We start from the raw sequence: 20,364 nt of genomic DNA, 5'->3' as shown, positions 1-20,364 counted from the left end.
TCTATGAACTTTTTTTCTAATTCGATGAACTTTTTTCAAACTCGACAAACTTTTTAAATTCGATGAATTTTTTTTCAAATTCGATGAACTTTGTTTTCTTTTTTTGTTTTCATAATCGATGAACTCTTTTTTAATTTGATGAACTTTTCTAAAATTTAATGAACTTCTTTAAAATTTTGATGAATTGTTTTCAAATTTGATGAAATTTTTTAAAATTAGATTAACTTTCTTCAAATTCGTTGAACTTTTTAAAAAATTTGTTTATTTTTTTAAAATTCGATGAACTTTTTTTGAAAATCGATTAACTTTTTTTCAAATTTGATGAACAATTTTCAAAATCACTAAACTTTTTATAAAAATTGATGAAACTTTCTCAAATGTGATAAACAAATTTCCAATTAGATTTAAAAAATGTGTGAACTGTTTTCCCATTTGAAGATTTTTTTTTGCAAAATCGATGAACTTTGTTTTTCGAAAATCACATAACTTTTTTAGGGCCTGCAACAGGACGCCAGGAGCTGTTTGATGGGCTGGCCCAGCACGAGGAGCTGCAGGCGCGAGGAGCATAAATGAGTGTGTGCAGCGCTGTATAGGAGGTCCCAGGCGACCGGCCTGGCTGGGTCGGCCTAGCTGGGCCGTGTGGTGTGTGTTTTTTCTAAACATAAAGTGTTTTGAATTTATTTTTTTACAAAATATCATAGTAATTTATAAAGTAACTATTTATAATATAAAGCATAGTGAACGTTTTGTTCTGCTCAAATAATTTAGAAAATATTTATTCTATTCAATAAAGGAAGTTCTTGGCAATAAAATATTTATCAACCAAACTTCAAAAACTCTAAATAATATTTTAACACTTTCCCACTCATTCGTATTTTTGAGGAAGCCATCTTATCCCCTCTTTTTTATTTTTCTTGAATGAAACAAGTATTTGAACATCATAAACCCCAAAATGCAATAAATCATAATATGCAAATGATGATTCTATCAATCCCAAAATGCAATAAAACCAAATTAGGAAATAATAACAACTCCCTAATTTGTTTTTCAAGGTTTATAAAATGCTCGATAAAAATCATAAACTCTAAATAAATATTCAAAAACATTTTCCAATTATTTAATTTTAATAAGTCATATTATCTTCTCTCATTTGTCTTTCTTTATAATTGGAAAACTATTTGAATATTTCAAGTCCAAATGAAACTTCAAATGCAATCGAAATCCAAATGAATCATTCTCGGAAATTCACTTTATTCCCTCTCTATTAAAATTTAATTAGCTTATCAAAAGGTTAAAACTCCACTCAAATTCGAACAATATCACAACAAAAACAATCAATATTACTTAATTATCTAACATTCCAAAATTTAGAATTTGGGGACGTTACAAGCACAGTACTAGCGTCTAGAGTATGACATATAGATTTGTAAAGTACATACAAATGTGAGTGTTGCAGACCCGTTGATTAAAAACCTCTCTCACAAGCAAAACATGATCAAACCCTATAACTCATTGCGTGTGAATCACATGGCAATGTGAACCAGAGTATTGACTCTAGTGCAAGTGGGAGACTGTTGGAAACATGCCCTAGAGGCAATGATAAATTATTTATTATCATATTTCCTTGTTCATGATAATATTTTATTATCCATGCTAGAATTGTATCGATCGAAAACTCAGATACATGTGTGGATACATAGACAACACCATGTCTTTATTGAGCCTCTACTAGACTAGCTCGTTGATCAAAGATGGTTAAGGTTTCCTAACCATAGACATGAGTTGTCATTTGATAACACACTCACATTATTAGGAGAATGATGTGATCGACAAGACCCGACAATAAGCATAGCATTTGATGTATCACTTAGTTTATTGCTACCGCTTTCTTCATGTCAAGTATCTGTTCCTAAGACCATGAGATCATGCAACTCCCTGGCACCGGAGGAATGACTTATGTGTATCAAACGTCGCTTCATAACTTGGGGATCATAAAGATACTCTAGAGGTATCTCCGAGGGTGTCTGTTGGGTTGGCATGGGTCAAGACTGGGATTTGTCATTTTGTATGACGGAGAGGTAACTCTGGGCCCTCTCGGTAATACAACATCACAAGAAGCTTGCAAGCAATGTGACTAAGGAGTTAGTCACGAATCTTGTATTACCGAACGAGTAAAGATACTTGCCCGTAACACGATTGAACTAGGTATGAGATACCGTTGAATCTCGGGCAAGTAACATATCGCTAGACAAAGGGAATTGCATATGGGATAAACTGAATCCTTGACATCGTAGTACAACCGATGAAGATCTTCTTGTAATATGCATGAACTAATATGGGCATCCAGGCCCCGCTATTGTTTATTGGCTAGAGAGGTGCCTCGGTCATGTCTACATGAATCTGGAACGTGTAGGGTCGCACGCTTAACGTTTGGTAGCGCTAGGGTAATGCTGAGATATTAATAGGGGAAATTCCGAAAGTTGTTCAGAGTCCCGGATGGGATCCGGGACATCACGAGGAGCTCCAAAATGGTCTGGAGGTAAATATTTATATATGGAAAGTCATATTCGGGGTTCCGAAAGTTCGCGCATTTTTTGATAGAGTACCGGGAAGGTTCTAGAAGGTTCTAGGGGTTCTACCGAGGGTCCCAACGACCCGGGAAGGGCCCACATGGACCGAGAGGTGAGGCTACAACCCACATGGGCTGGCTGTACCATTCCCCATGTCACATGTCATTTAAATCTAGAGATAAGATCTTATCTGTGAATTTAAAATTTTGAATCTTAAGATAAGATGTTATCTTCATGTTTAAAGGTTTTCTCCCTTGTAGCCGGCCCTAGGACGGTTTTGGATGCCCTTCCCTCCCCTCTAGCCTATATATGGATGGGGGAGGTGCATGGGAGGCAACCAACCCTTCATCCTTAGCCATTGATCCTCTCAACTGCTCCCACGTTTCTCCGATACGCGTTTGGCGAAGCCACGCCGGAATTACGCTGCCACCACCACCACCATGCCGTCGTGTTGGTTCATATCTCATCTACCTATCATCTCTCTCTTGTTGGATCAAAAAGGAGGATACGTCACCGAACCAGACGTGTGTTGAACTCGGAGGTGCCGCACGTGCAGTGCTTGGATCGGATTGGATCGCAACGCGAGTACGACTACGCCAACCATGATCTCTAGAGCGTTAACACTTTTGATCTACGAGGGTATGTAGACACCGCTCCTTTTCGTTGCTAGCATCTCCATAGAAAGATCTTGGGTGTTTCGTAGGGAATTTTTGTTTTCTATGCAACGTTCCCCAACAGTATATGGTAGTATAAGGTAGTTTAGTTTTCTTGTAAGGGTTTTAGTTCTCTGAACAAATATCGTACGATTTTATGTAAAAAATATCCAAATTTCAATGATTATTTTTTGGTTTGTTTAAATTTGCATAAAAGTTATTAAGTTTCATTAAAATTCATTCAAAATGTAACCAGAGTTTTGCAGCTAGCTTTGGATGCCGGACTCCTGTATAAGTGACTGTGGACTTGTCCCCACGTGTCTGCGGACGGATACGATGCCCAATTCATATGTGAGTCTTGGAGATGCCCTTACATGTCTATTTCCAACTTGATGAATGGTAAAAGACACCTACTTTTCTTGCTTTTTTTGCAGCTCTAGTTGATCGGTAGAAATGTTTTCGGAGACAAAATTAAGCACTCTAGTTGAATGAATCGAGTGGAATTGAGTTCGCTTTGGTTCTAGCATCTCATGAGCCATGGTTTGTTTTCTAGCCCTAGTCGTAGCCACCACTTTAAGACGTGTCCATTTGTTGACTTCTACCGCGTATTTTTGTGGAAAAGTAAAATAAAATCCTACAATATTTCTTTTGAGGAAGTAATAAAATCCCACTTCAACCTCCACATGACTCATTGAATGGAATTGCGACCCTCTTCGCCTAGGATGAGAGCATCTTCAACAACGTCGCGAAAAAACGCGCGCGGTAGATCGTATGTATATATGGCTTGATACCTCGGACACCGACGATAATGATGATGAGGAAGACGACTCCGAGTAGGTTCTAGTAGTTTGTATCTATATATCGTTTTATCTATATATCATATGTATTATGATAAATATTTATGTATCGTTTTATCTATCTATCTATATATATGAAATATCTATGTGTCGTTTTTTATCTATATATTGTAGGTCTTAGTATTTTTTATCTATGCATTTTTAACGCCTTTGTTGGAGCCAAGCGCGCGCTGCATTTTACAACGGTCGCTGGAGCCGGCGCTAGCTGCCGTGCCAAAACAGGCGAACGACGCGCTACAAACTTATTTTTTACACGCCGCGTGTTGGGCGTTTGTTGGAGATGCTCTAACGTCCAAGATGGTGGCCGTAGCATCTTTGAGGTATACATACAGGACCCAATTGTGTTCTTGTTCCCATATACAGGGTCATTCATTCTTGCATCAAGGGAGAAGGTGTGTGTAATTTCGGTTCTTTTTCAGGGTCTTCTACGCAGTGTGGTAAGTTTTCGATGTAAACACCGGCTTCTGGGACCTTCGGGTTCTCGAAAAATAAAATTTGCTCGCAAGCCCCTGGGGTTCAAGGAACAAACCCACCGATAGGGTTTAACAAGAAGGTTAGGAGAACAGCCGCCGTCCAGTCGGCCGGAGTTCCTCGCCGCCGAAACCCCCTCCTCCTCCCACCGCCCCGCCAAATCACCCCTGCGTCGGCCGAAATCTCGTTCTCTCGCAACCGCCCTCCTCCCCATCTTCGTCCCCCCCTCCGCCGGCGGCGTGGTCCGGACGCGATTCCTCTCGCTGGTAAGGATCATGGACCCGTAGCTTGCTCGGAGGACTGTTCGATCTGCTCCTGCCATTTGTTGTCGCGAACATTCGGATCGAACCGCGTTAGCCGTGCATTTCGTTCCATTTCCTGCATCTAAAACTAACTAGCACTTTTGAGATTCCGCGTCAATAGTAGCCCTGCTAATAGCAGTTCGATTTTAGGAATTTTGGGGGTTCTGCTAGATCCCCATTCGGGGTTAATCCTTTTGCGTCAGCAACCGTAAATCCAGTCTCATACAAGGTTTTTTCTTCTTGTTCAGTGCCCGTGGTCTGTAGCAGGGGATTTGTGCGATGGCCTTTGCTAGCAGGATGGGGACTGTGCTGAGAAGGGCATCGGGGTCCTCGAATTCGTCGCTGCTCCAGGGAGTGAGGTGCATGTCCTCTTCCAAGCTTTTTGTTGGAGGTATGCTCATATGAGATTACTGTTCTAGCTCCTTTTCATTCGAAGGTTTGTGCATATTATTGATGCCGGCGAATTATGTATTAACATGTCTGGTCTACCTCCTTTTAGGACTATCATATGCCACAGATGACCCAACTCTGAGGGATGCCTTTTCTGGCTATGGGGAAGTCATCGAAGGTTGTTTCTCCCAATTAGTGTGACACATTTGATATATATTTTTCCTATGTTGCTAACACTTTTTTTGTTTGTTTTGGGATTGGGTTCAGCTAGAATCATCATGGACATGGAGTCTGGCAGGTCAAAGGGCTTTGGATTTGTTACTTATGAATCTACCGAAGCTGCTGCAGCTGCCATTAGTGCCATGGATGGCAAGGTGATTCTAGAGACACCCCTATGTGTTTTTGCGGATATGCTATGACATTCATGCCTATTGTTTCGCTTGTATCCTCTGCGCCACTTTGCAAATATAGTCCCAAATTTCAGGTTGCATGTTTTTTGCTTTACGAGTAGCTTATCCGGTTGTCTATTGATTGTTCTTGTTTGCTGCCTTTTTACATGACACTTGTCATGTGCTGCAACTGCCAAACTGTCTTATTAATGCAATGATGCAACATAATTAGCATTATTTTGTTTTTGCCTTGATCTAAAGTGGAGATGTCTAAATTTGCATTGATTCACTAACCATTATGAGTATTGACCCAATTATGCTAGAGCTTCAGACCTTTGACATTTTGAGTAGCATATTGTTGTTAATCCGTTGTTGTAACTTCTAAGGATCCAAAGCTGTTGGCACTTGTTTCCTAGATGCATCATTCCAGATGTTAATAGATCGCATGATTCATGAACACTAGGGAATGCATGTTTACTGTTTAGGGAGTAGCAGACTATTCTCAATTTTGGCATATCGTTGCATCATTTCTATTTTTTTGAATTATTTGACTTAATTTGTGTCTAGGATATTTTGCTGAGCTGTAAAAGTGACCTGCCCTGATTCTTATGGAGATATTGTTCTACCATCTCAAGTTGGGGATTGTTTTCTGCCTTGATTAAAGTTGCACCATTTCTAAAAATATGCATATACCTATCATTACCAAGCTGACTGTTATGTTTATCTTTTACAAATTTGTAACACATCCATCTGCTTTAGGATCTTCATGGACGAATGATAAAGGTAAACTACGCCAGTGATCGTGCTGGTGGGACACGTGGAGGTGGATACGGCACTGGTAATTACGGAGGTGGCGGATATGGCGGCGCGGGATATGGAAGCAGTGGTGGTGGATATGCTGGCAATGGTGGTGGTTACGGAAGTGGCGGATATGGCAGCACGGGATATGGAAGTGGCGGTGGTGCATATGCTGGCAATGGTTCTGATTACGGAAGTGCAGGGCATGCCAGTGCTGGTGGATATGGTAATGCGGGACATGGTGGTTACAGTGGTGCTGCAGGTGGCGGTGAGTATTCTAGCATCAACAACAATGTTGTTGCTGCTGGCTATGGCGACGGTGGCGGAAGCTACAATAATGCCAGCAACTCGGGCTATGGCGGCGGTGGCGGAATCTACAATAATGCCAGCAACTCGGGTGGAAGTGCTGGTGGCTATGGCGGCGGTGGCGGAAGCTACAATGATGCCAGCAACTCACGCGGAAGTGTTGGTAGCTATGGCAGCGGTGCCGGAATCTACAATAGTGCCAGCAACTCGGGTGGAAGTGCTGGTGGCTATGGCAGCGGTGGCGGAATCTACAATAATGCCAGCAACTCGGGTGGAAGTGCTGGCGGCAGTGGCGGAAGCTACAATGATGCTAGCAACTCACGCGGAAGTGCTGGTAGCTATGGCGGCGGTGGCGGCGGAATCTACAATAGTGCCAGCAACTCGGGTGGAAGTGCTGGTGGCCATGTCGGCGGTGGCGGATTCTACAATAATTCCAGCAACTCGGGTGGCAGTGCTGGTATCTACGGCGGCGCTGGTGGGTACAGTTCCCCCAACACCTATGGCACCGGCCACTACAACAGCGGAGCTGGCGGCAATGTAGTCTTTGGTGAAAGCACTGGCGGTTTCAGCAGTGGGCATTCTTCTGTTGCTGGTGGCAACAACGGCGGCAACAGCGCTGGTGGGTACAATCCCCTCAGCACCTATGGTGCTGGCAACTACAACAGCGGAGCTGGCGGCAATGCAGTCTTCGGTGAAAAGACTGGCAGTTTCAGCAGTGGGCATTCTGCTGTTGCTGGTGGCAACAACGGCAGCAACAGCGTTGGTGGGTACAATTCCCCAAACAGCTTTGGTGCCGGCAACTACAACAGCGGAGCTGGCGGCAATGCACTCTTCGGCGAAAGCACTGATCGTTTCAGCAGCGGGCATTCTACGGTTGCTGGTGGCAACAACAGCGGCAACAGCGCTGGTGGGTACAATTCCCCAAACACCTTTGGTGCCGGCAACTACAACAGCGGAGCTGGCGGCAATGCAGTCTTCGGCGAAAGCACTGATAGTTTCAGCAGCGGTCATTCTGCGGTTGCTGGTGGCAACAACGGCGGCAACTTTGCTGGCAATGTGAGCGGCATCCGCAACTTTGCTGGCAGCCACAATGGCAGCAGCCATGCCGGAGGATTTGGTGGCGCTGAGACCCTTGGAGCTAGCAAGGTGCAGTACAACGGCCAAGACGACCTGCTGGGTGCTGACTACTTCTCCGAGTCGGAGGACCGTCATGCGGGCAGGTCAGCGTAAGTTTACAGTGTCGCAGAACATCTTGAGGCAAGGTAACAATAATGGATGCCCGGCGGGTGCTTGTTAGGGAAAACCCAAAGCTTGATGATGCATCCGGGGTAGGTTAGTAAAAGAGAAGTATTTTGGCATTCTGCTTTGGTTTTGCATGCTATTTTGAGATGAGAACAGTTATGGTGATGCTTCTAGCAACGATTACTGTTTTTATCTTATACTAGGAAAATGGCCCGTTGCAACGGGATTAAAGTTTATTGCAGTCCAACACTCTTAATACAATCACTATTATTTCCTAAAACTACTACTAAGTATGGTAAAATATCCCAAACATCAAGAAGAATTGTTGTTTGAAGACCATCTTTGCAAAAAAGTCAAACAAATGCGTAGGTTATTTTTTTTTCTGCAAGTGAAAATATATGCATTATTTGACTTGCATGCCGTGTTTCGCTATTGAGTAAAGACCAGAATGCGAGATAACCGGTTATAGTAAAATTTAATGTACTTAGTATTGTTGAAGTTATTAAGATAAGTGTCGTAACTTTTTTTCATCTCAATTGGCTAAAGCAACCCATTTTGGAAGTAGCACTAAAATTAAGTATGCAATCAGTTCATCTTTTGACCTGAGAGAATTGATCAATATGTACTCCCTCCGTCACGGTTTAGAAGGCACAGTTAAACTTGCGTGCGTTTCCAAAATAGACAAGGTTTAAGGCGCGAAAGCAATTACTCCTATTAATTAGTACTAGTACTACTCTTGCATGCGCCCTTCCAATTTGCTACTCACACATTAGTACTAGTATTTTCTCAGTTGATTAGGCGCATTAGCATTTACACCTGCTACATCTCACAACCAATCGATGACTACCTTGGTCCCAGAGATTTTCCAAGCGTGCCTTCTAAACCGTGACGGAGGGAGTAATTCAATGCCATTGATTAAATTTTGAAGACGTAGTTAAAAAGCTTCCAAAATATATGCAGACCCTTATACTATTGAGAGCTAACCCACTACCAATTAACCGTGCATGTAATTTTCTCCCTGGTTAATCCTCCTTTGATTTTATACATGTATAGAATGAGCGTGCAACGTGCATGACCCATTTGATCCCTTTAAATAGGACTGGGCATCTTTTGTTCCTTAGATATTCCGACTCTATTCATTTCCTTCTTTCTTTGATCATGTAGAATGGTGCAACGTGCATATGCTGGACAGCTTGCCTTCTTTATACTAGATGACCCGTTGCGCCCATGGCGCAAAAAGCATTGGTGAGCCAAGCATTGTAAGCATGTGTATGTGCCAGTTTAATATATATACCTTTATCTGATTACATCATGACGCTAATAAGTAGATATATACTGGTTGTTTAATCTGAGGTGCTGTCATGTTCTTCTCAAGATCAAAATATTGCACTTTTGTTTAAAATTTTGAGACCCCTCATAAATTAACTTGTTCTTATTAGCACAATTGCGATCTATATCACCGCAGAAATGTGTACAGCAGGTCAAGTCGTTCTGAAAGCGAGCAGCTCATTTACAAAATCAACTAATGACAAATTTATGTTTTGTGTGCAGTGTGCACTCATCTTCATTGTGAGAACCTGGGGCGTCTCACATAGCTGAGCACAACACTCTCCCTCCCAACTTATATAAGTATAACTAATTTCATACAGTAGTAGTGGGATTAATAAACAAATTCAGTTTCCTTGTTCTCTAATTTGAACGAATTGCATATAGTAGCAGTAATCAGACTCCATAATTTTTTCTCACATCTGCATGGATGAAGCTTATCTAATTTAGGCCTTTGCTATGTTACTTTGGTAATGATTTGCCGTGTGCATAGCAATATTGATGATTTGTTATATTGTGAGTGATGGGCATCTTTCTGCTTGTGCATGGGTGGCATTTTATTACCTGCTAACTGAGTTTGTTGCAGCCCATTTAAAGAAAAAAGAAGCCTACATTCATGTCACATAGTTCTTGCTTGCGTACAATTGTTGTTCTCTCTTCATATCAGTTTCATCACGTCAGGTTTATATCCTCACAACTTCACTAATAAGAATTTGAAGTCAAAACTCCCACCTGGGTGTAGGAAGAATACTCTTGCCTGTTCTATTTGTAGAGGCTGGGGAAAAGTAAATTATACTATTCTGGGATTGAGTTAGAGACCAACCATCACTATGTACCATGAGCTCTTACAATATGTCTTTATACCATGGAAGACATGCCATCAAAATAAAATTAATTATGACACTTTAGATATTAAATCTATTAAAACAAATAGTCCTTGACATAAAGACAACTCAAATCAAAGGAAAGCAGGGTAAATACTTTTGAAGTATCCAGATGGCGTGCACAAGACATCGATACAAAAAGTGATATAAAATATTAAGAAATTTTAGGTTCATTTATGTTACTCCAAGCAAAAATGTCCCAGCCAAAGAGTAGCTGTACCAGCAGAACAAAAATAGCAGGTTTTTTTTTGGAACAAAGCAGTAAAGCGCCCATGGCCAGGAAGCCACAAGAACAAATAGCCAAACACGGTACTGTTATTCATGCAGTCTCTATTGCTACAATAGAATGAGCAAAATTTTCTTAATGTTCTTTCTCGCGATGAAAAAACAGGTTGTTTGCATTATAGAATAAGATGAAATGATCAAATATTAGTTGTAGCCCGACTGAGCACAAAGATTCATGCATTAGAGGATAGTGGGTTCCAAAGATATTGTGTAGTTTCCAGACCAGCAGGCAGCCGACCGCGTCTTCGGTTGTACTTCTGGGTGAATCCGGACCTGGGTTCTAGGTTCTGGTACAAAACTACAAAGTGGTGTTGTACCAACTTGGGTTTTGATACTGTGGTTGAAATGGATCAGCAAGGGTCCAATCAGAAGCTAACATGGTTCTGGTACTGACCACAAAAAGAAAAAGTGGAATTTTTGTGACCAACTTATATATTGATAATGAGAAAGAAGAACTACCTGAGCAGCTGAGAGGAGGGCTTGTATACACTAAAATCCAATCTTGTCCAGTGAGGGGATATTCAGCATACATGTCCACTGAAGCTGCAATGCCAATGATCTGTTGTAATACAGTTCCTGAAATTTATGATACAATATAAAATCATTTTGAGTAGTAGGCAACTACGCCACAACTGAAACTATCGGCAAGCAAAAGTCACATTCCAGTATTGAAATAAGCACACAATTTCCAAGTTAAATGCAACATACTGTACGGAACGGAGAGAATATATCTCAATTGATTAAATAAGCAACAAATACAAAATCTGTACTCTGAGGCTGAACTTATTTAGAAACTTAATAACTAAACTATATATGTAAGCTAGTAATCTCTCCCATATACTGAAAAGGAACGACTGCTAGTAAAAAGAACCAACAAGACAACCGATATCCCCAAGCTCCAGAGAAAGAAATAACCCAAATACACTGCCAAAGCAAATTAAAAAATGACAGGCAAAAAAAAGAAAAGAAAAGAATGATCGACTTGAACAGATCGTAGGAAGGACAAAAACAGTCTCAAATTATGTGTTCTTTCTGAGTTGAATTACGCTATCCAAAGAAAATGGTCAATATGGTTGTAGGAAGGAACACCCAAAAATATGGCAAGAAAAGGACATCAGTAAAAATGAGAAAAATATATCTATATGAGTAATCAGAAGGAGTTGACGGTAGGGAGAAGCATACCTAGCAAAAAATCGCACCTCATGTTATGTTTGGTTGAGACGAAATAAATTACACACGGACCGGCAAGCACCATGGAGTACAATCTCACAACCAAATCAAAAGTACACAGAGGGAAGCAAATGAATGGAAGGAGCTCACGAGGAACATGCATCCGCCGCTGCACCTCCCTCTCCTCTTTGCTCTCTCTTTCTCCCTCATCTCCTTCCTTTGTTGAATGTGCCATCGGTATCGAAAATAACTTTGGCATGTAAGAAGTGGCTGTCATCGGCGGGTTATTCAATTAATTGAGTGGATTGCAGAGTGCGATGTGACCGTCACACTAAAAAGGTTCAAATGTGGATAGTGACAATAGTTAGTAGTAAACAATGGCAGGAAGTGTAAGAAGAGTACATAACATGCAATATTGTGTGTCACCTTGACGTGTTGAAATCAACCAGACTCAGAGGCCTGCTACAGCTGCCTCGGGTGCCCTGCTGGGACACACGACAAGCCCTGCGCCGCAAGCGGGCCTACCCCTCGAGCGCCTCACTGTGCACCCGGCAGCGGAGGCCGTGCTCGCCACCACGGACACCGGCCTGCTGCAGCCTCTTACGGTCACCCTCCAACGCCCATGATGGGCCACCACGGACGACGCGCACTTCTGCAGCCACCTCCGGTCGCCCTCCAACACACACGACGGCCACCATGGACGACGCACACCTGATTCCACAAGGAAGTAGATCCAGGGCCAGCGTTATAAACTTACTATTAGTATTATTCGACAGACGTGTAACTTGCACATGAACCATGTAAAATGCAAAATTACTAATGCCAACTTAATAAAAATAACTCTGCAGTGTGTCATACATGGCAAACCAAAGATCATGCTTGGTACTATCTCTGTGCAGGTAGACAATGTGTTCACTATGCTACACCTGATACTGGATCAATCTACTCTTCCTAAATGAAAAACATTAGTGAAATTCCAGTGGCCTAAAGCCTGATTTGCATATATAGGATATAAGATGATATGATCAAGAACAGTAGCCATATTCAGTATAACAAACCTAGAACCTGCACTATATAGGTTAACAATTGTCACCTGAGGCCCTGCCATTGCATACATAGCCGATATACTTCCTGACTCTCACGCACGTCTCCCTCCCTCCCTCCCAACCCTAGCCGCCTCCCCCTGGCGCCAAGGATGGTGGCGGCGGGGCCTAGGCTGCCCTGCCTCTGCATGCGGAGTCCTGGATCTAGAGCGGCGGCTCCATTGGCGAGGCACGGCAGGCTAGTAGCCGTGCGGGAGGTGGATCCGGCGCCTTGGCCGCGCGGGCGGCGGGATCCGGTGGTCGTTGGCGTCCGGCGGCGGCTTTTGCGGTGGCCGGTGCGCGCGATCTGGCGCCTCCCCTCCTCCCCTGTTCGGCGTGCGGGTCCAGCCTGGCCAGCCTGGTCGGGCCGGCGGAGGCACCTGCAAGGCTGGTCCAGCTTGCACCCCTTCATCATATGGATAAGAGTAACGACATAAAAACAAGAAAGAAGGATTGATTTGCAGCAATAGATGTCTTTCACATACAACTAGAAAAAAGTAATTTCCTTTTTGAATGGCAGTTCCAAAAAAACGTACTTCAATGTCAAAAAAGCGTATTCGTAAAAATATTTGGAAGAGATTCAGTCGTATTGTTGTACTGCTTTGTAAGGTCCTCGAGAATAATCAATAAAATGACCGCATGCATCTCCCAACATCAGATCTTATGATCCTACGAACCTAGCGTCTTTTATAAGAGAATTCTCTGGATTCAATTCCTTCCATACTTTTGATGACCATGTATAGAATGGTGCAATGTGCATGTGTCATGGATTCCGTTCTTTAATTTAAACTCTATTCTCAGCCTTTGCTTATTGATTCCATGATGGGTCCTTGATAAGCAGGAAACTGAAAAGCCTATATAAATTGGGTGCATTAGATGTAAGAAGGCGAGATGGGACTATTTAAAATAAGAAACAACCTTTTTTTTGATCAAAACGTTCAGCTTAAAGAGAAAATGAAGAAAAGGTGGAAGTTGGGATTCGAACCCAGTTCTTCCGGTTGTCCGTAATATAACAGGGCTCACGCAAGGTAACATAAATCCGACGGTGAATTGTCAAGAGAAAAAACGAATCGTTTTTTTATCCATTTATCGGTGGCATGGTAGGTAATTTATACCAACTACAGAGGCAAATTTAACGACATAGGGGTAGAATTTATCCTTGCTTTATTAGTAGGTGTATAGATATAGATATAGATATAGATATAGAGGTATAGATATAAATTATATCAAGATGAAAAATACTGTAGATGTTATCAGGCTGTTTGCCCAACTGAGTGCACAATGTAAGTTCACATATGTTACCCAAGGATACCGTGCTACACTTACGTAAAAATCTACATAAACCTATGTAACTTAACTAACTACTAATCCCTCCGGCCCCCTGATTTCAACTGGGTGGGGCCCCTTCTCTAATTCCCTCAAATTAAAGAACACTACCTAAGCCATTACGTTAGTCTATGTATGATAGCTACGTAGGTGTAGCATTAGGAAGTTGCCATGAGCTACTCCCATATAATCTCCAGGCTGCCAACTGAATGACTATTAGGAAGTTGCCATGAGCTTATTCTGTAACATCACCATACTGTGCATGCAACAAGTGAGATAATCGTAAAAAGTTGTGTCTGCCTGAATCAACTTAACACAAGACGCGAAATATCATTGCTCAAAAATGAAATCCACTCCACTGTAACTCAGTCGTGAACACAAGTTCACGTGCGCAGACATACCACGTGTCAAATTTCACAGCACACGATGTTTCGTGGAAAGCCCCACGAAGTAAAATCCATCGGTGTACAATTCCTTGATCAGAGACACTGTTAGAATAAATCCGAGGTACGCGGTCGATCCACCGAGGAACAAGCAATCACAGCATGATGACGACGCCACGATTTGTTAACGAGGTTCGGCGAACTCGCCTACTTCTCGGGGCAATGACTACGGACACTCCTCTCCGAGATACCGCAACTCCGGCCACCCGGTCGCCGGCACAAGACGTCGGCTCCCCATTGCGAGCCTGTCGCTATCTAGTCGTCATAGGTTACAACGTGGGGTGCCTCCTCATATATAAGAGGCCAAGGATACGACGTGTCCGACTACGATACTACATGTATCCTACCCACACTACAACACCAAGTCCATATGTAACCCAACTCGTACATCAATATTCGACACAACTCTAACAAACTCCACCTTGTCGAATATTTTCACCACTTTGAATTTGTCTATGCATCAAACTTCCATGTACTCCGGACTTGTGTTGTCTTCTTCGTAGCTTACCGAGAGCTACCCGACGAGTCTGCCCCAGACCCGCCGCCTCCGTGGGAACCTGTTGCTACTCCTGCAACTCCAGTCTCCGTGACTCCACCTGCAATAGTGCTTCCTTGCAACTTGTAAAGATGCGAAGCCGTCCTCGCTCCAATCATCACGGTCACATCATCTTCCATGATTTCCATGGTCTTCTTATCCCGATCACAACGGAATACCATACCACCATCATGAAGAACTCCAAGCGAAATTAGATTCCTCCTTAGCCCCGGCACATGCCTGACTCCCCGAAGCATCCGCTCAACTCCGTCAAACATCTTGATTTTAATGTCACCTACTCCAACAACACGATAACCAGTGTCATCGCCCATATAGGCTAAACCAAAATCACCAGACTTGTACGAAGAGAACCACTCCTTGTTGGGTGTCGCATGAAAAGAGCAAGCTGAATCCAACATCCACACTTCACTTTTGGTTGACCGCCTCTCTGATACTACGAGGGCATCACTACTGCTGTCTGAGTCATTACCATGAATTGCCATATTAGCACTTGACCCACCATTGAGCTCTGGACAGTCCTTTTTAATATGCCCCCTCTGCTTACACTTGTGACACTGTATTTCCTTTTTCTTTTTCTTGTTCTTCCCTGCCTCATATCCCTTCCGCCAATCTTCAACCTTGACTAGCAAACCTTCATCATGAGAGAATTCCACCGCATTCTTCTTTCTCATATGATAAGATAACAAGGCCGCAGTAATATCCTCATTCTTGACGGTCTCCTTGCCGTGCGTCAAAGTAGTAATCAAATGGTCATAGGACGATGGCAATGAACAAAGAAGCAGAATTGCCCTATCCTCGTCGTCAATCGTTGCACCCAAGCGTGCTAGATCCGTCACGACTTGATTAAAGGCGTTCATATACTCCACAAGATCCGACACCTCCTGCATCTTCATCCCATATAACTTTTGCTTCAGATACACCTTGGTCGTTGCAGTCTTGGACATAAATTGACTCTCCAGCTTCTCCCAGATCTTCTTCGACGAATTCTCATCCATCACATGATAAATAACCTGGTCCGACAGACACAACCGTATAGTTCCGGTTGTCCTCAACTGTAACTCCTCCCAGTCCTCAGCCTCCATCTTAGCTGGCTTGGCTTCCTGCAACAACGCTTTCAAACATCCCTATTGTGCCAACAAATCCTTCACCCTTGTCTGCCATAACCCAAAGCTTTTGGTCCCGTCGAACTTCTCCACCTCAAACCTGGTACCCACTGGCGCCATGGTTCTTTGTACGGCTGACTGTGTGAAAAAAATAATCCAAGCTTCCACGCAAAGCCAAGTACACGAACTCCGCGTACAAATACTCTCACGTGTAGTAGCTACCAAATCATGATGCTAGCTTTGTGCTTTGCCTCAACCCTTGCTTTTGATGGATGTGTAGTTTCTGATGGATTTTCTTCTCTTCCTGATTGATCTGGCTGTGTGTTTCTTTCCAGCCGCCGCTGCTTTTAACACGTGCACACGTTGACACGTACCAGCTCGAACTTCACTTCTCCTGGGACTCGGTCCCTTTTTTCTTTCCAAAACAAATCCCGTATGCATTAGCGTACGTGAGCGATCAAGTGCATGCAGCTCACGACCGCACGACCCTGGAGTCCCTCGGCCGCACGCTCGCCCGACTCGGTCGGCTCGCCTAGCTGGCAACGATGATGCCCGCGCATCCAGCCGGTCTGAGCCTCCCCGAGAATCGCTCGATCGAACTAATCACCGCACGTCTCGCATGGTGTTGCCTCACGCACACGCGCCTCCTGATTGCTCTCTTGGATCTGACGACGTCTTCCGATCACTTCCGCTGCTCGCGACAATGATCACAACATCGAATCTTCCTTCTCTAGATCAATCACCAGCAACCTCCGAGCAAACTGGGCTCATGATACCATTTGTTAGAATAAATTCGAGATACGCGGTCGATCCATCAAGGAACAAGCAATCATAGCATGATGACGACACCGAGATTTGTTAACGAGGTTCGGCGAACTCGCCTACTCTCCGGGGCAATGACTACGGGCGCTCCTCCCCGAGATACCGCAACACCGGTCACCCGGTCGCCGGCACAAGCCGCCGGTTCTCCCTTGCGAGCCTGTCGCTATCTAGTCGTCATAGGTTACAACGTGGGGTGCCTCCTCATATATAAGAGGCCAAGGATACGACGTGTTCGACTACGACACTACATGTATCCTACCCATACTACAACACCAAGTCCACATGTAACCCAACTCATACATCAATATTTGACATAACTCTAACACACACACATCTCCTGCAACAAAGTCACCAAGCCAACCATTTCAGTGATGCTAGTAGGCAGAGCCAGCCACGCACACTGGCCAACGCCCAGTTTTGAGCCGTCACCACCACATTTCCAGTTGAATGTCAAAAGAGAAAAGTGCGCACATGGAGAGTGCCCAAAGACAATTGGAATCGAGGTAGCTGCGACAGGCTAAGAGCATCTCCAATAGACGCGCTTCGCGCCGCGCTTAAAAAACAAGTTTGCCGCGCGCTGGTCGTCTGGTTTGACGCGTCGCGCAGCGCTGGCTTCAGTAGTAGCTTTAAAATGCAGCGCGTGCTCTCCGCTCCAGCAGCGCGTAAAAATGCAGCGTGCGCCGCTGCAGGAGCGCCCAAATATATGGTATTTGGACAAAAAATAGTTTGAAACATTCATCAAAATGCAATGAACATGTGAAATTTAACACAAACAAGTTGATAAATAAAAGTCATGCCCACAAGTTCATCCAACCAAGTTCATCGGACACGTGGTGCGCGTCGGCCGCCGGCTCAACGAGTGAGCTTGCCGGCGCTTCGGTAGACGCCGCGCCCGTCCGCCGCCCTGCAACCTTCTTCTTCGCCTTCGAGCTGCCGGAGCCGTCCGTCGCCTTCTTCTTCACGGATATTTTTCCTTTCTTCGGCTCCGACGCATTGGGGAGCTTTGACGGTGCGGCGGCGGCACGGGACGGCGCCGGCGCGACGCCACCCGTCGGCGTGGTCATCGCGGCGGCAAGAAGAGGCTGCGCGCGAGGCCGACGGTCGGCGGCGCCAGCGCCAACGCCCGCCGCGCTAGGGTTTTCGGCGACGGCGGCGGCGGCGGCGGCGGCGGCGGGGGGGGGGGGGGGGGTCGCGGTTGTATAGCGGGGTCAGCGGGGTGCCGGTGTGCGCGTCCATGATGGCAGGGGCGCTGGCGCCGGCGCGCGCGGGAGCAAAGGAGGAAGAAAAGAGGCGAGTTTGCTCGCGCGCTCGAGTCTGCCGCGCGCGGAAGTGGACGTCCGAAATACACAGCGCGGGATGAGGCAATGGCCAGCGCAGCGCGTCCAACTCGTTCGCTGGAGCTGTCCGCCGCGTTACGCGCGCGCTATATTTGTCTTTTTTGCGGCACGGCGCTAGTATAGCGCGGCCGTTGGAGATGTTTTAAGGCACTGGGCCTGGAGTTGAAGCCGGCCAAAAACCCTCTTTTCCCCTGTTCATCTCCATCTTCTCACTTCTCACTTCTCAGGGCCGGAGACGCACAATGGCGCCCCTCGCCATCGCCTCCTGCAGCATCCTCCTGCTCGTCCCCTGCGCCCAGGGCCAGGGCCAGGGGCAACCACCCGAGGCGCCGGAGGAGGGGCAACCACCGGAGGCGTCGGAGGATGCTCTTACGATGCGCTTGTCCGAGGGCGGGTGCGGCGCCTTCGCCGGCCTCGTCGCCGCGACGGCCGGCGTGGGCGAGGCGTTCCACAAGCAGATCGGCAGCGACCTGGGGCTCACGATCCTCTGCCCCGACGACCAGGCGGTGGCGGCGTTCATCCCAAGGCTCAACGACCTCACCGTCGACGAGCAGGGCGTGGTCCTTCTGTACCACGGGCTGACGATGGCTTACTCCCAGGAGCTGCTCAGGTTGGTCAAGTTGGAGGTGTCGACGCTTGATGGGGAGCAGATGCTCACCATCCGTCACCACGGAGGCAGGGTGATAGTTTCTTCGTCGCCGCCGTCGTCACGGAACGAGGCCAGGATCACCAAGACGGTCGTCGACGACGTCCATCTCGCCATCTACCTCATCGACGCCGTGCTGATTCCGACGGAGCGGAAGCCGAACCCTGACTTCTCGTTCTGGGACGTTGTCCTACCTCTGGGACTTGTTGTCATCGGGCTCTCGGCGTTGTGAGTTTCCTTCCCTCGCGCTTATAATCCCGTTACGATCAAACGGAAATACATGCAAAACGCAACTCGTACGCCTGCCTGTCCATAGCATCACTTGATGCGATTTGTTGGTGTGCTACTGCTAGCTTGCTCTTGTTCCCTCCCACAGAGTTTTGAGCGCCTTCTTCGAGCCGGTGCTAGAGGATTCTTCGATGTATAAATCGCATAGCACATTTTGTCAATGATAATTTAGATTTGGGCTCTCTGTAAATACGTCAATTTAATGAACATTAGTAGTTTTTGATTAACTTGACTATTATGCTCTCTGAACCGAACGGCCATATTTTAAACCCCACCGTTAGTTCATTTTAGAGGGTACTGAAGCAAATCTTGTACGGCTGCATGAATTGCTGCAACTTTTCTACTCTAAATCTTAATTCTGCATGCTAACTGCATCTGTCTATTATTATCATTTTACGGATGGCTAACTGTATCTATGTTCATTTACCCTGCAGATTCTTGCTGTGGCATGCACTTGTATATATTTGTTCTCTTGCGTGCCGTCTGAGAAGATGGTGTAAGGATCGCGCTGCTGCCTACGCTACGGCCGCCCGTGTCACTCCACAAGGCCAAGGGCAACAATAACATTAGTCTGTGGCGCTCCAGAGTGCCTCGCCTCCCCTCCCCGGGTCGTTCCCTCGTAGTAATTCTGTTTGGGGTGCCAGATTTCACGGTTGTTTCCTCCATCTTCGATGTATATGGTGGTGTTCAGCAGGGTGGTGGCATGATCAGTTTTGTGAAGCTGCAGGATCTAGGTCGGTGACTTACCTAAACACTTAAGATCTCCTCTCTTTCGTGTTATTTTCTTATGTATATATACATTTATATATATTTTCTTCATGAATACGCAATGCTTCCGTATCATTTCATTGATAGAAGGAGTAGAAAGAGTACATACAACACATGACACGAACTAGAACATACGTGAACATGATACCCGGAGCAGAGAGACAAGGGATGATCGGCCCGTAAAGAGGATACAACACAACTAAACCAACCAAACCCAAGCCAAAAACGATGATGCTAAACCAACAGGAACTCCAACATTTACAGAGCCAAAACCGGGGACACCGCGAGTGACAAGATAGTGCCTTCAGGAAGGAATACGACGTCGAGACATTGTCGCTATCTGGTCCGGA

At 45.1% G+C, this 20,364-nt stretch overlaps 2 protein-coding genes and 1 pseudogene across 7 annotated transcripts; 2 read left to right on the top strand and 1 right to left on the bottom strand.

Annotated features, from left to right (window-relative positions):
- Positions 1-4,563: 4,563 nt before the first annotated feature.
- Positions 4,564-9,816, top strand: LOC123425384 (loricrin-like). 6 transcript variants are annotated; one of them, XM_045109075.1, is made up of 7 exons: positions 4,564-4,817; positions 5,102-5,244; positions 5,353-5,421; positions 5,511-5,617; positions 6,392-7,956; positions 9,143-9,223; positions 9,530-9,816. In XM_045109075.1, exons 2-7 carry the CDS (start codon positions 5,133-5,135, stop codon positions 9,549-9,551), a joined length of 1,956 nt encoding a protein of 651 aa, XP_044965010.1. In that variant the 5' UTR covers positions 4,564-4,817; positions 5,102-5,132; the 3' UTR covers positions 9,552-9,816. The 6 variants fall into 6 exon arrangements, 3 of the variants coding, with proteins under 3 accessions (XP_044965010.1, XP_044965011.1, XP_044965012.1); XM_045109076.1 differs by having other exon boundaries at positions 9,143-9,237; XM_045109077.1 differs by having other exon boundaries at positions 9,143-9,247.
- A 370-nt stretch (positions 9,817-10,186) lies between these two features.
- On the bottom strand, positions 10,187-11,920 carry LOC123425730. The gene is made up of 3 exons (XM_045109440.1): positions 11,794-11,920; positions 10,933-11,049; positions 10,187-10,807 (listed from the first exon to the last, which is right to left on the bottom strand). Exons 1-3 carry the CDS (start codon positions 11,918-11,920, stop codon positions 10,647-10,649), a joined length of 405 nt encoding a protein of 134 aa, XP_044965375.1. The 3' UTR covers positions 10,187-10,646.
- Positions 11,921-18,339: 6,419 nt separating this feature from the next.
- On the top strand, positions 18,340-19,985 carry LOC123425727 (annotated as a pseudogene).
- Positions 19,986-20,364: the final 379 nt, after the last annotated feature.

Source organism: Hordeum vulgare, chromosome 2H, assembly GCF_904849725.1.
Source record: "Hordeum vulgare subsp. vulgare chromosome 2H, MorexV3_pseudomolecules_assembly, whole genome shotgun sequence".
Lineage (NCBI taxonomy): Eukaryota > Viridiplantae > Streptophyta > Magnoliopsida > Poales > Poaceae > Hordeum > Hordeum vulgare.
This window is presented reverse-complemented; position numbering and strand designations above follow the sequence as displayed.

What these genes read in the sequence shown, in the direction of transcription:
- LOC123425384 (XM_045109075.1), top strand. Translation starts at nt 5,133, where the DNA reads ATGGCCTTTGCTAGCAGGATGGGGACTGTGCTGAGAAGGGCATCGGGG. An exon ending in TTAGTGCCATGGATGGCAAG is followed by an intron (nt 5,618 to 6,391) that starts GTGATTCTAGAG and finishes CATCTGCTTTAG; the next exon opens with GATCTTCATGGACGAATGAT. An exon ending in CCATGGCGCAAAAAGCATTG is followed by an intron (nt 9,224 to 9,529) that starts GTGAGCCAAGCA and finishes TTTTGTGTGCAG; the next exon opens with TGTGCACTCATCTTCATTGT.
- LOC123425730 (XM_045109440.1), bottom strand. Translation starts at nt 11,920, where the DNA reads ATGACAGCCACTTCTTACATGCCAAAGTTATTTTCGATACCGATGGCA. An exon ending in GCGGCGGATGCATGTTCCTC is followed by an intron (nt 11,050 to 11,793) that starts GTGAGCTCCTTC and finishes CATAAATTTCAG; the next exon opens with GAACTGTATTACAACAGATC. An exon ending in CCCTCCTCTCAGCTGCTCAG is followed by an intron (nt 10,808 to 10,932) that starts GTAGTTCTTCTT and finishes TTTCAACCACAG; the next exon opens with TATCAAAACCCAAGTTGGTA.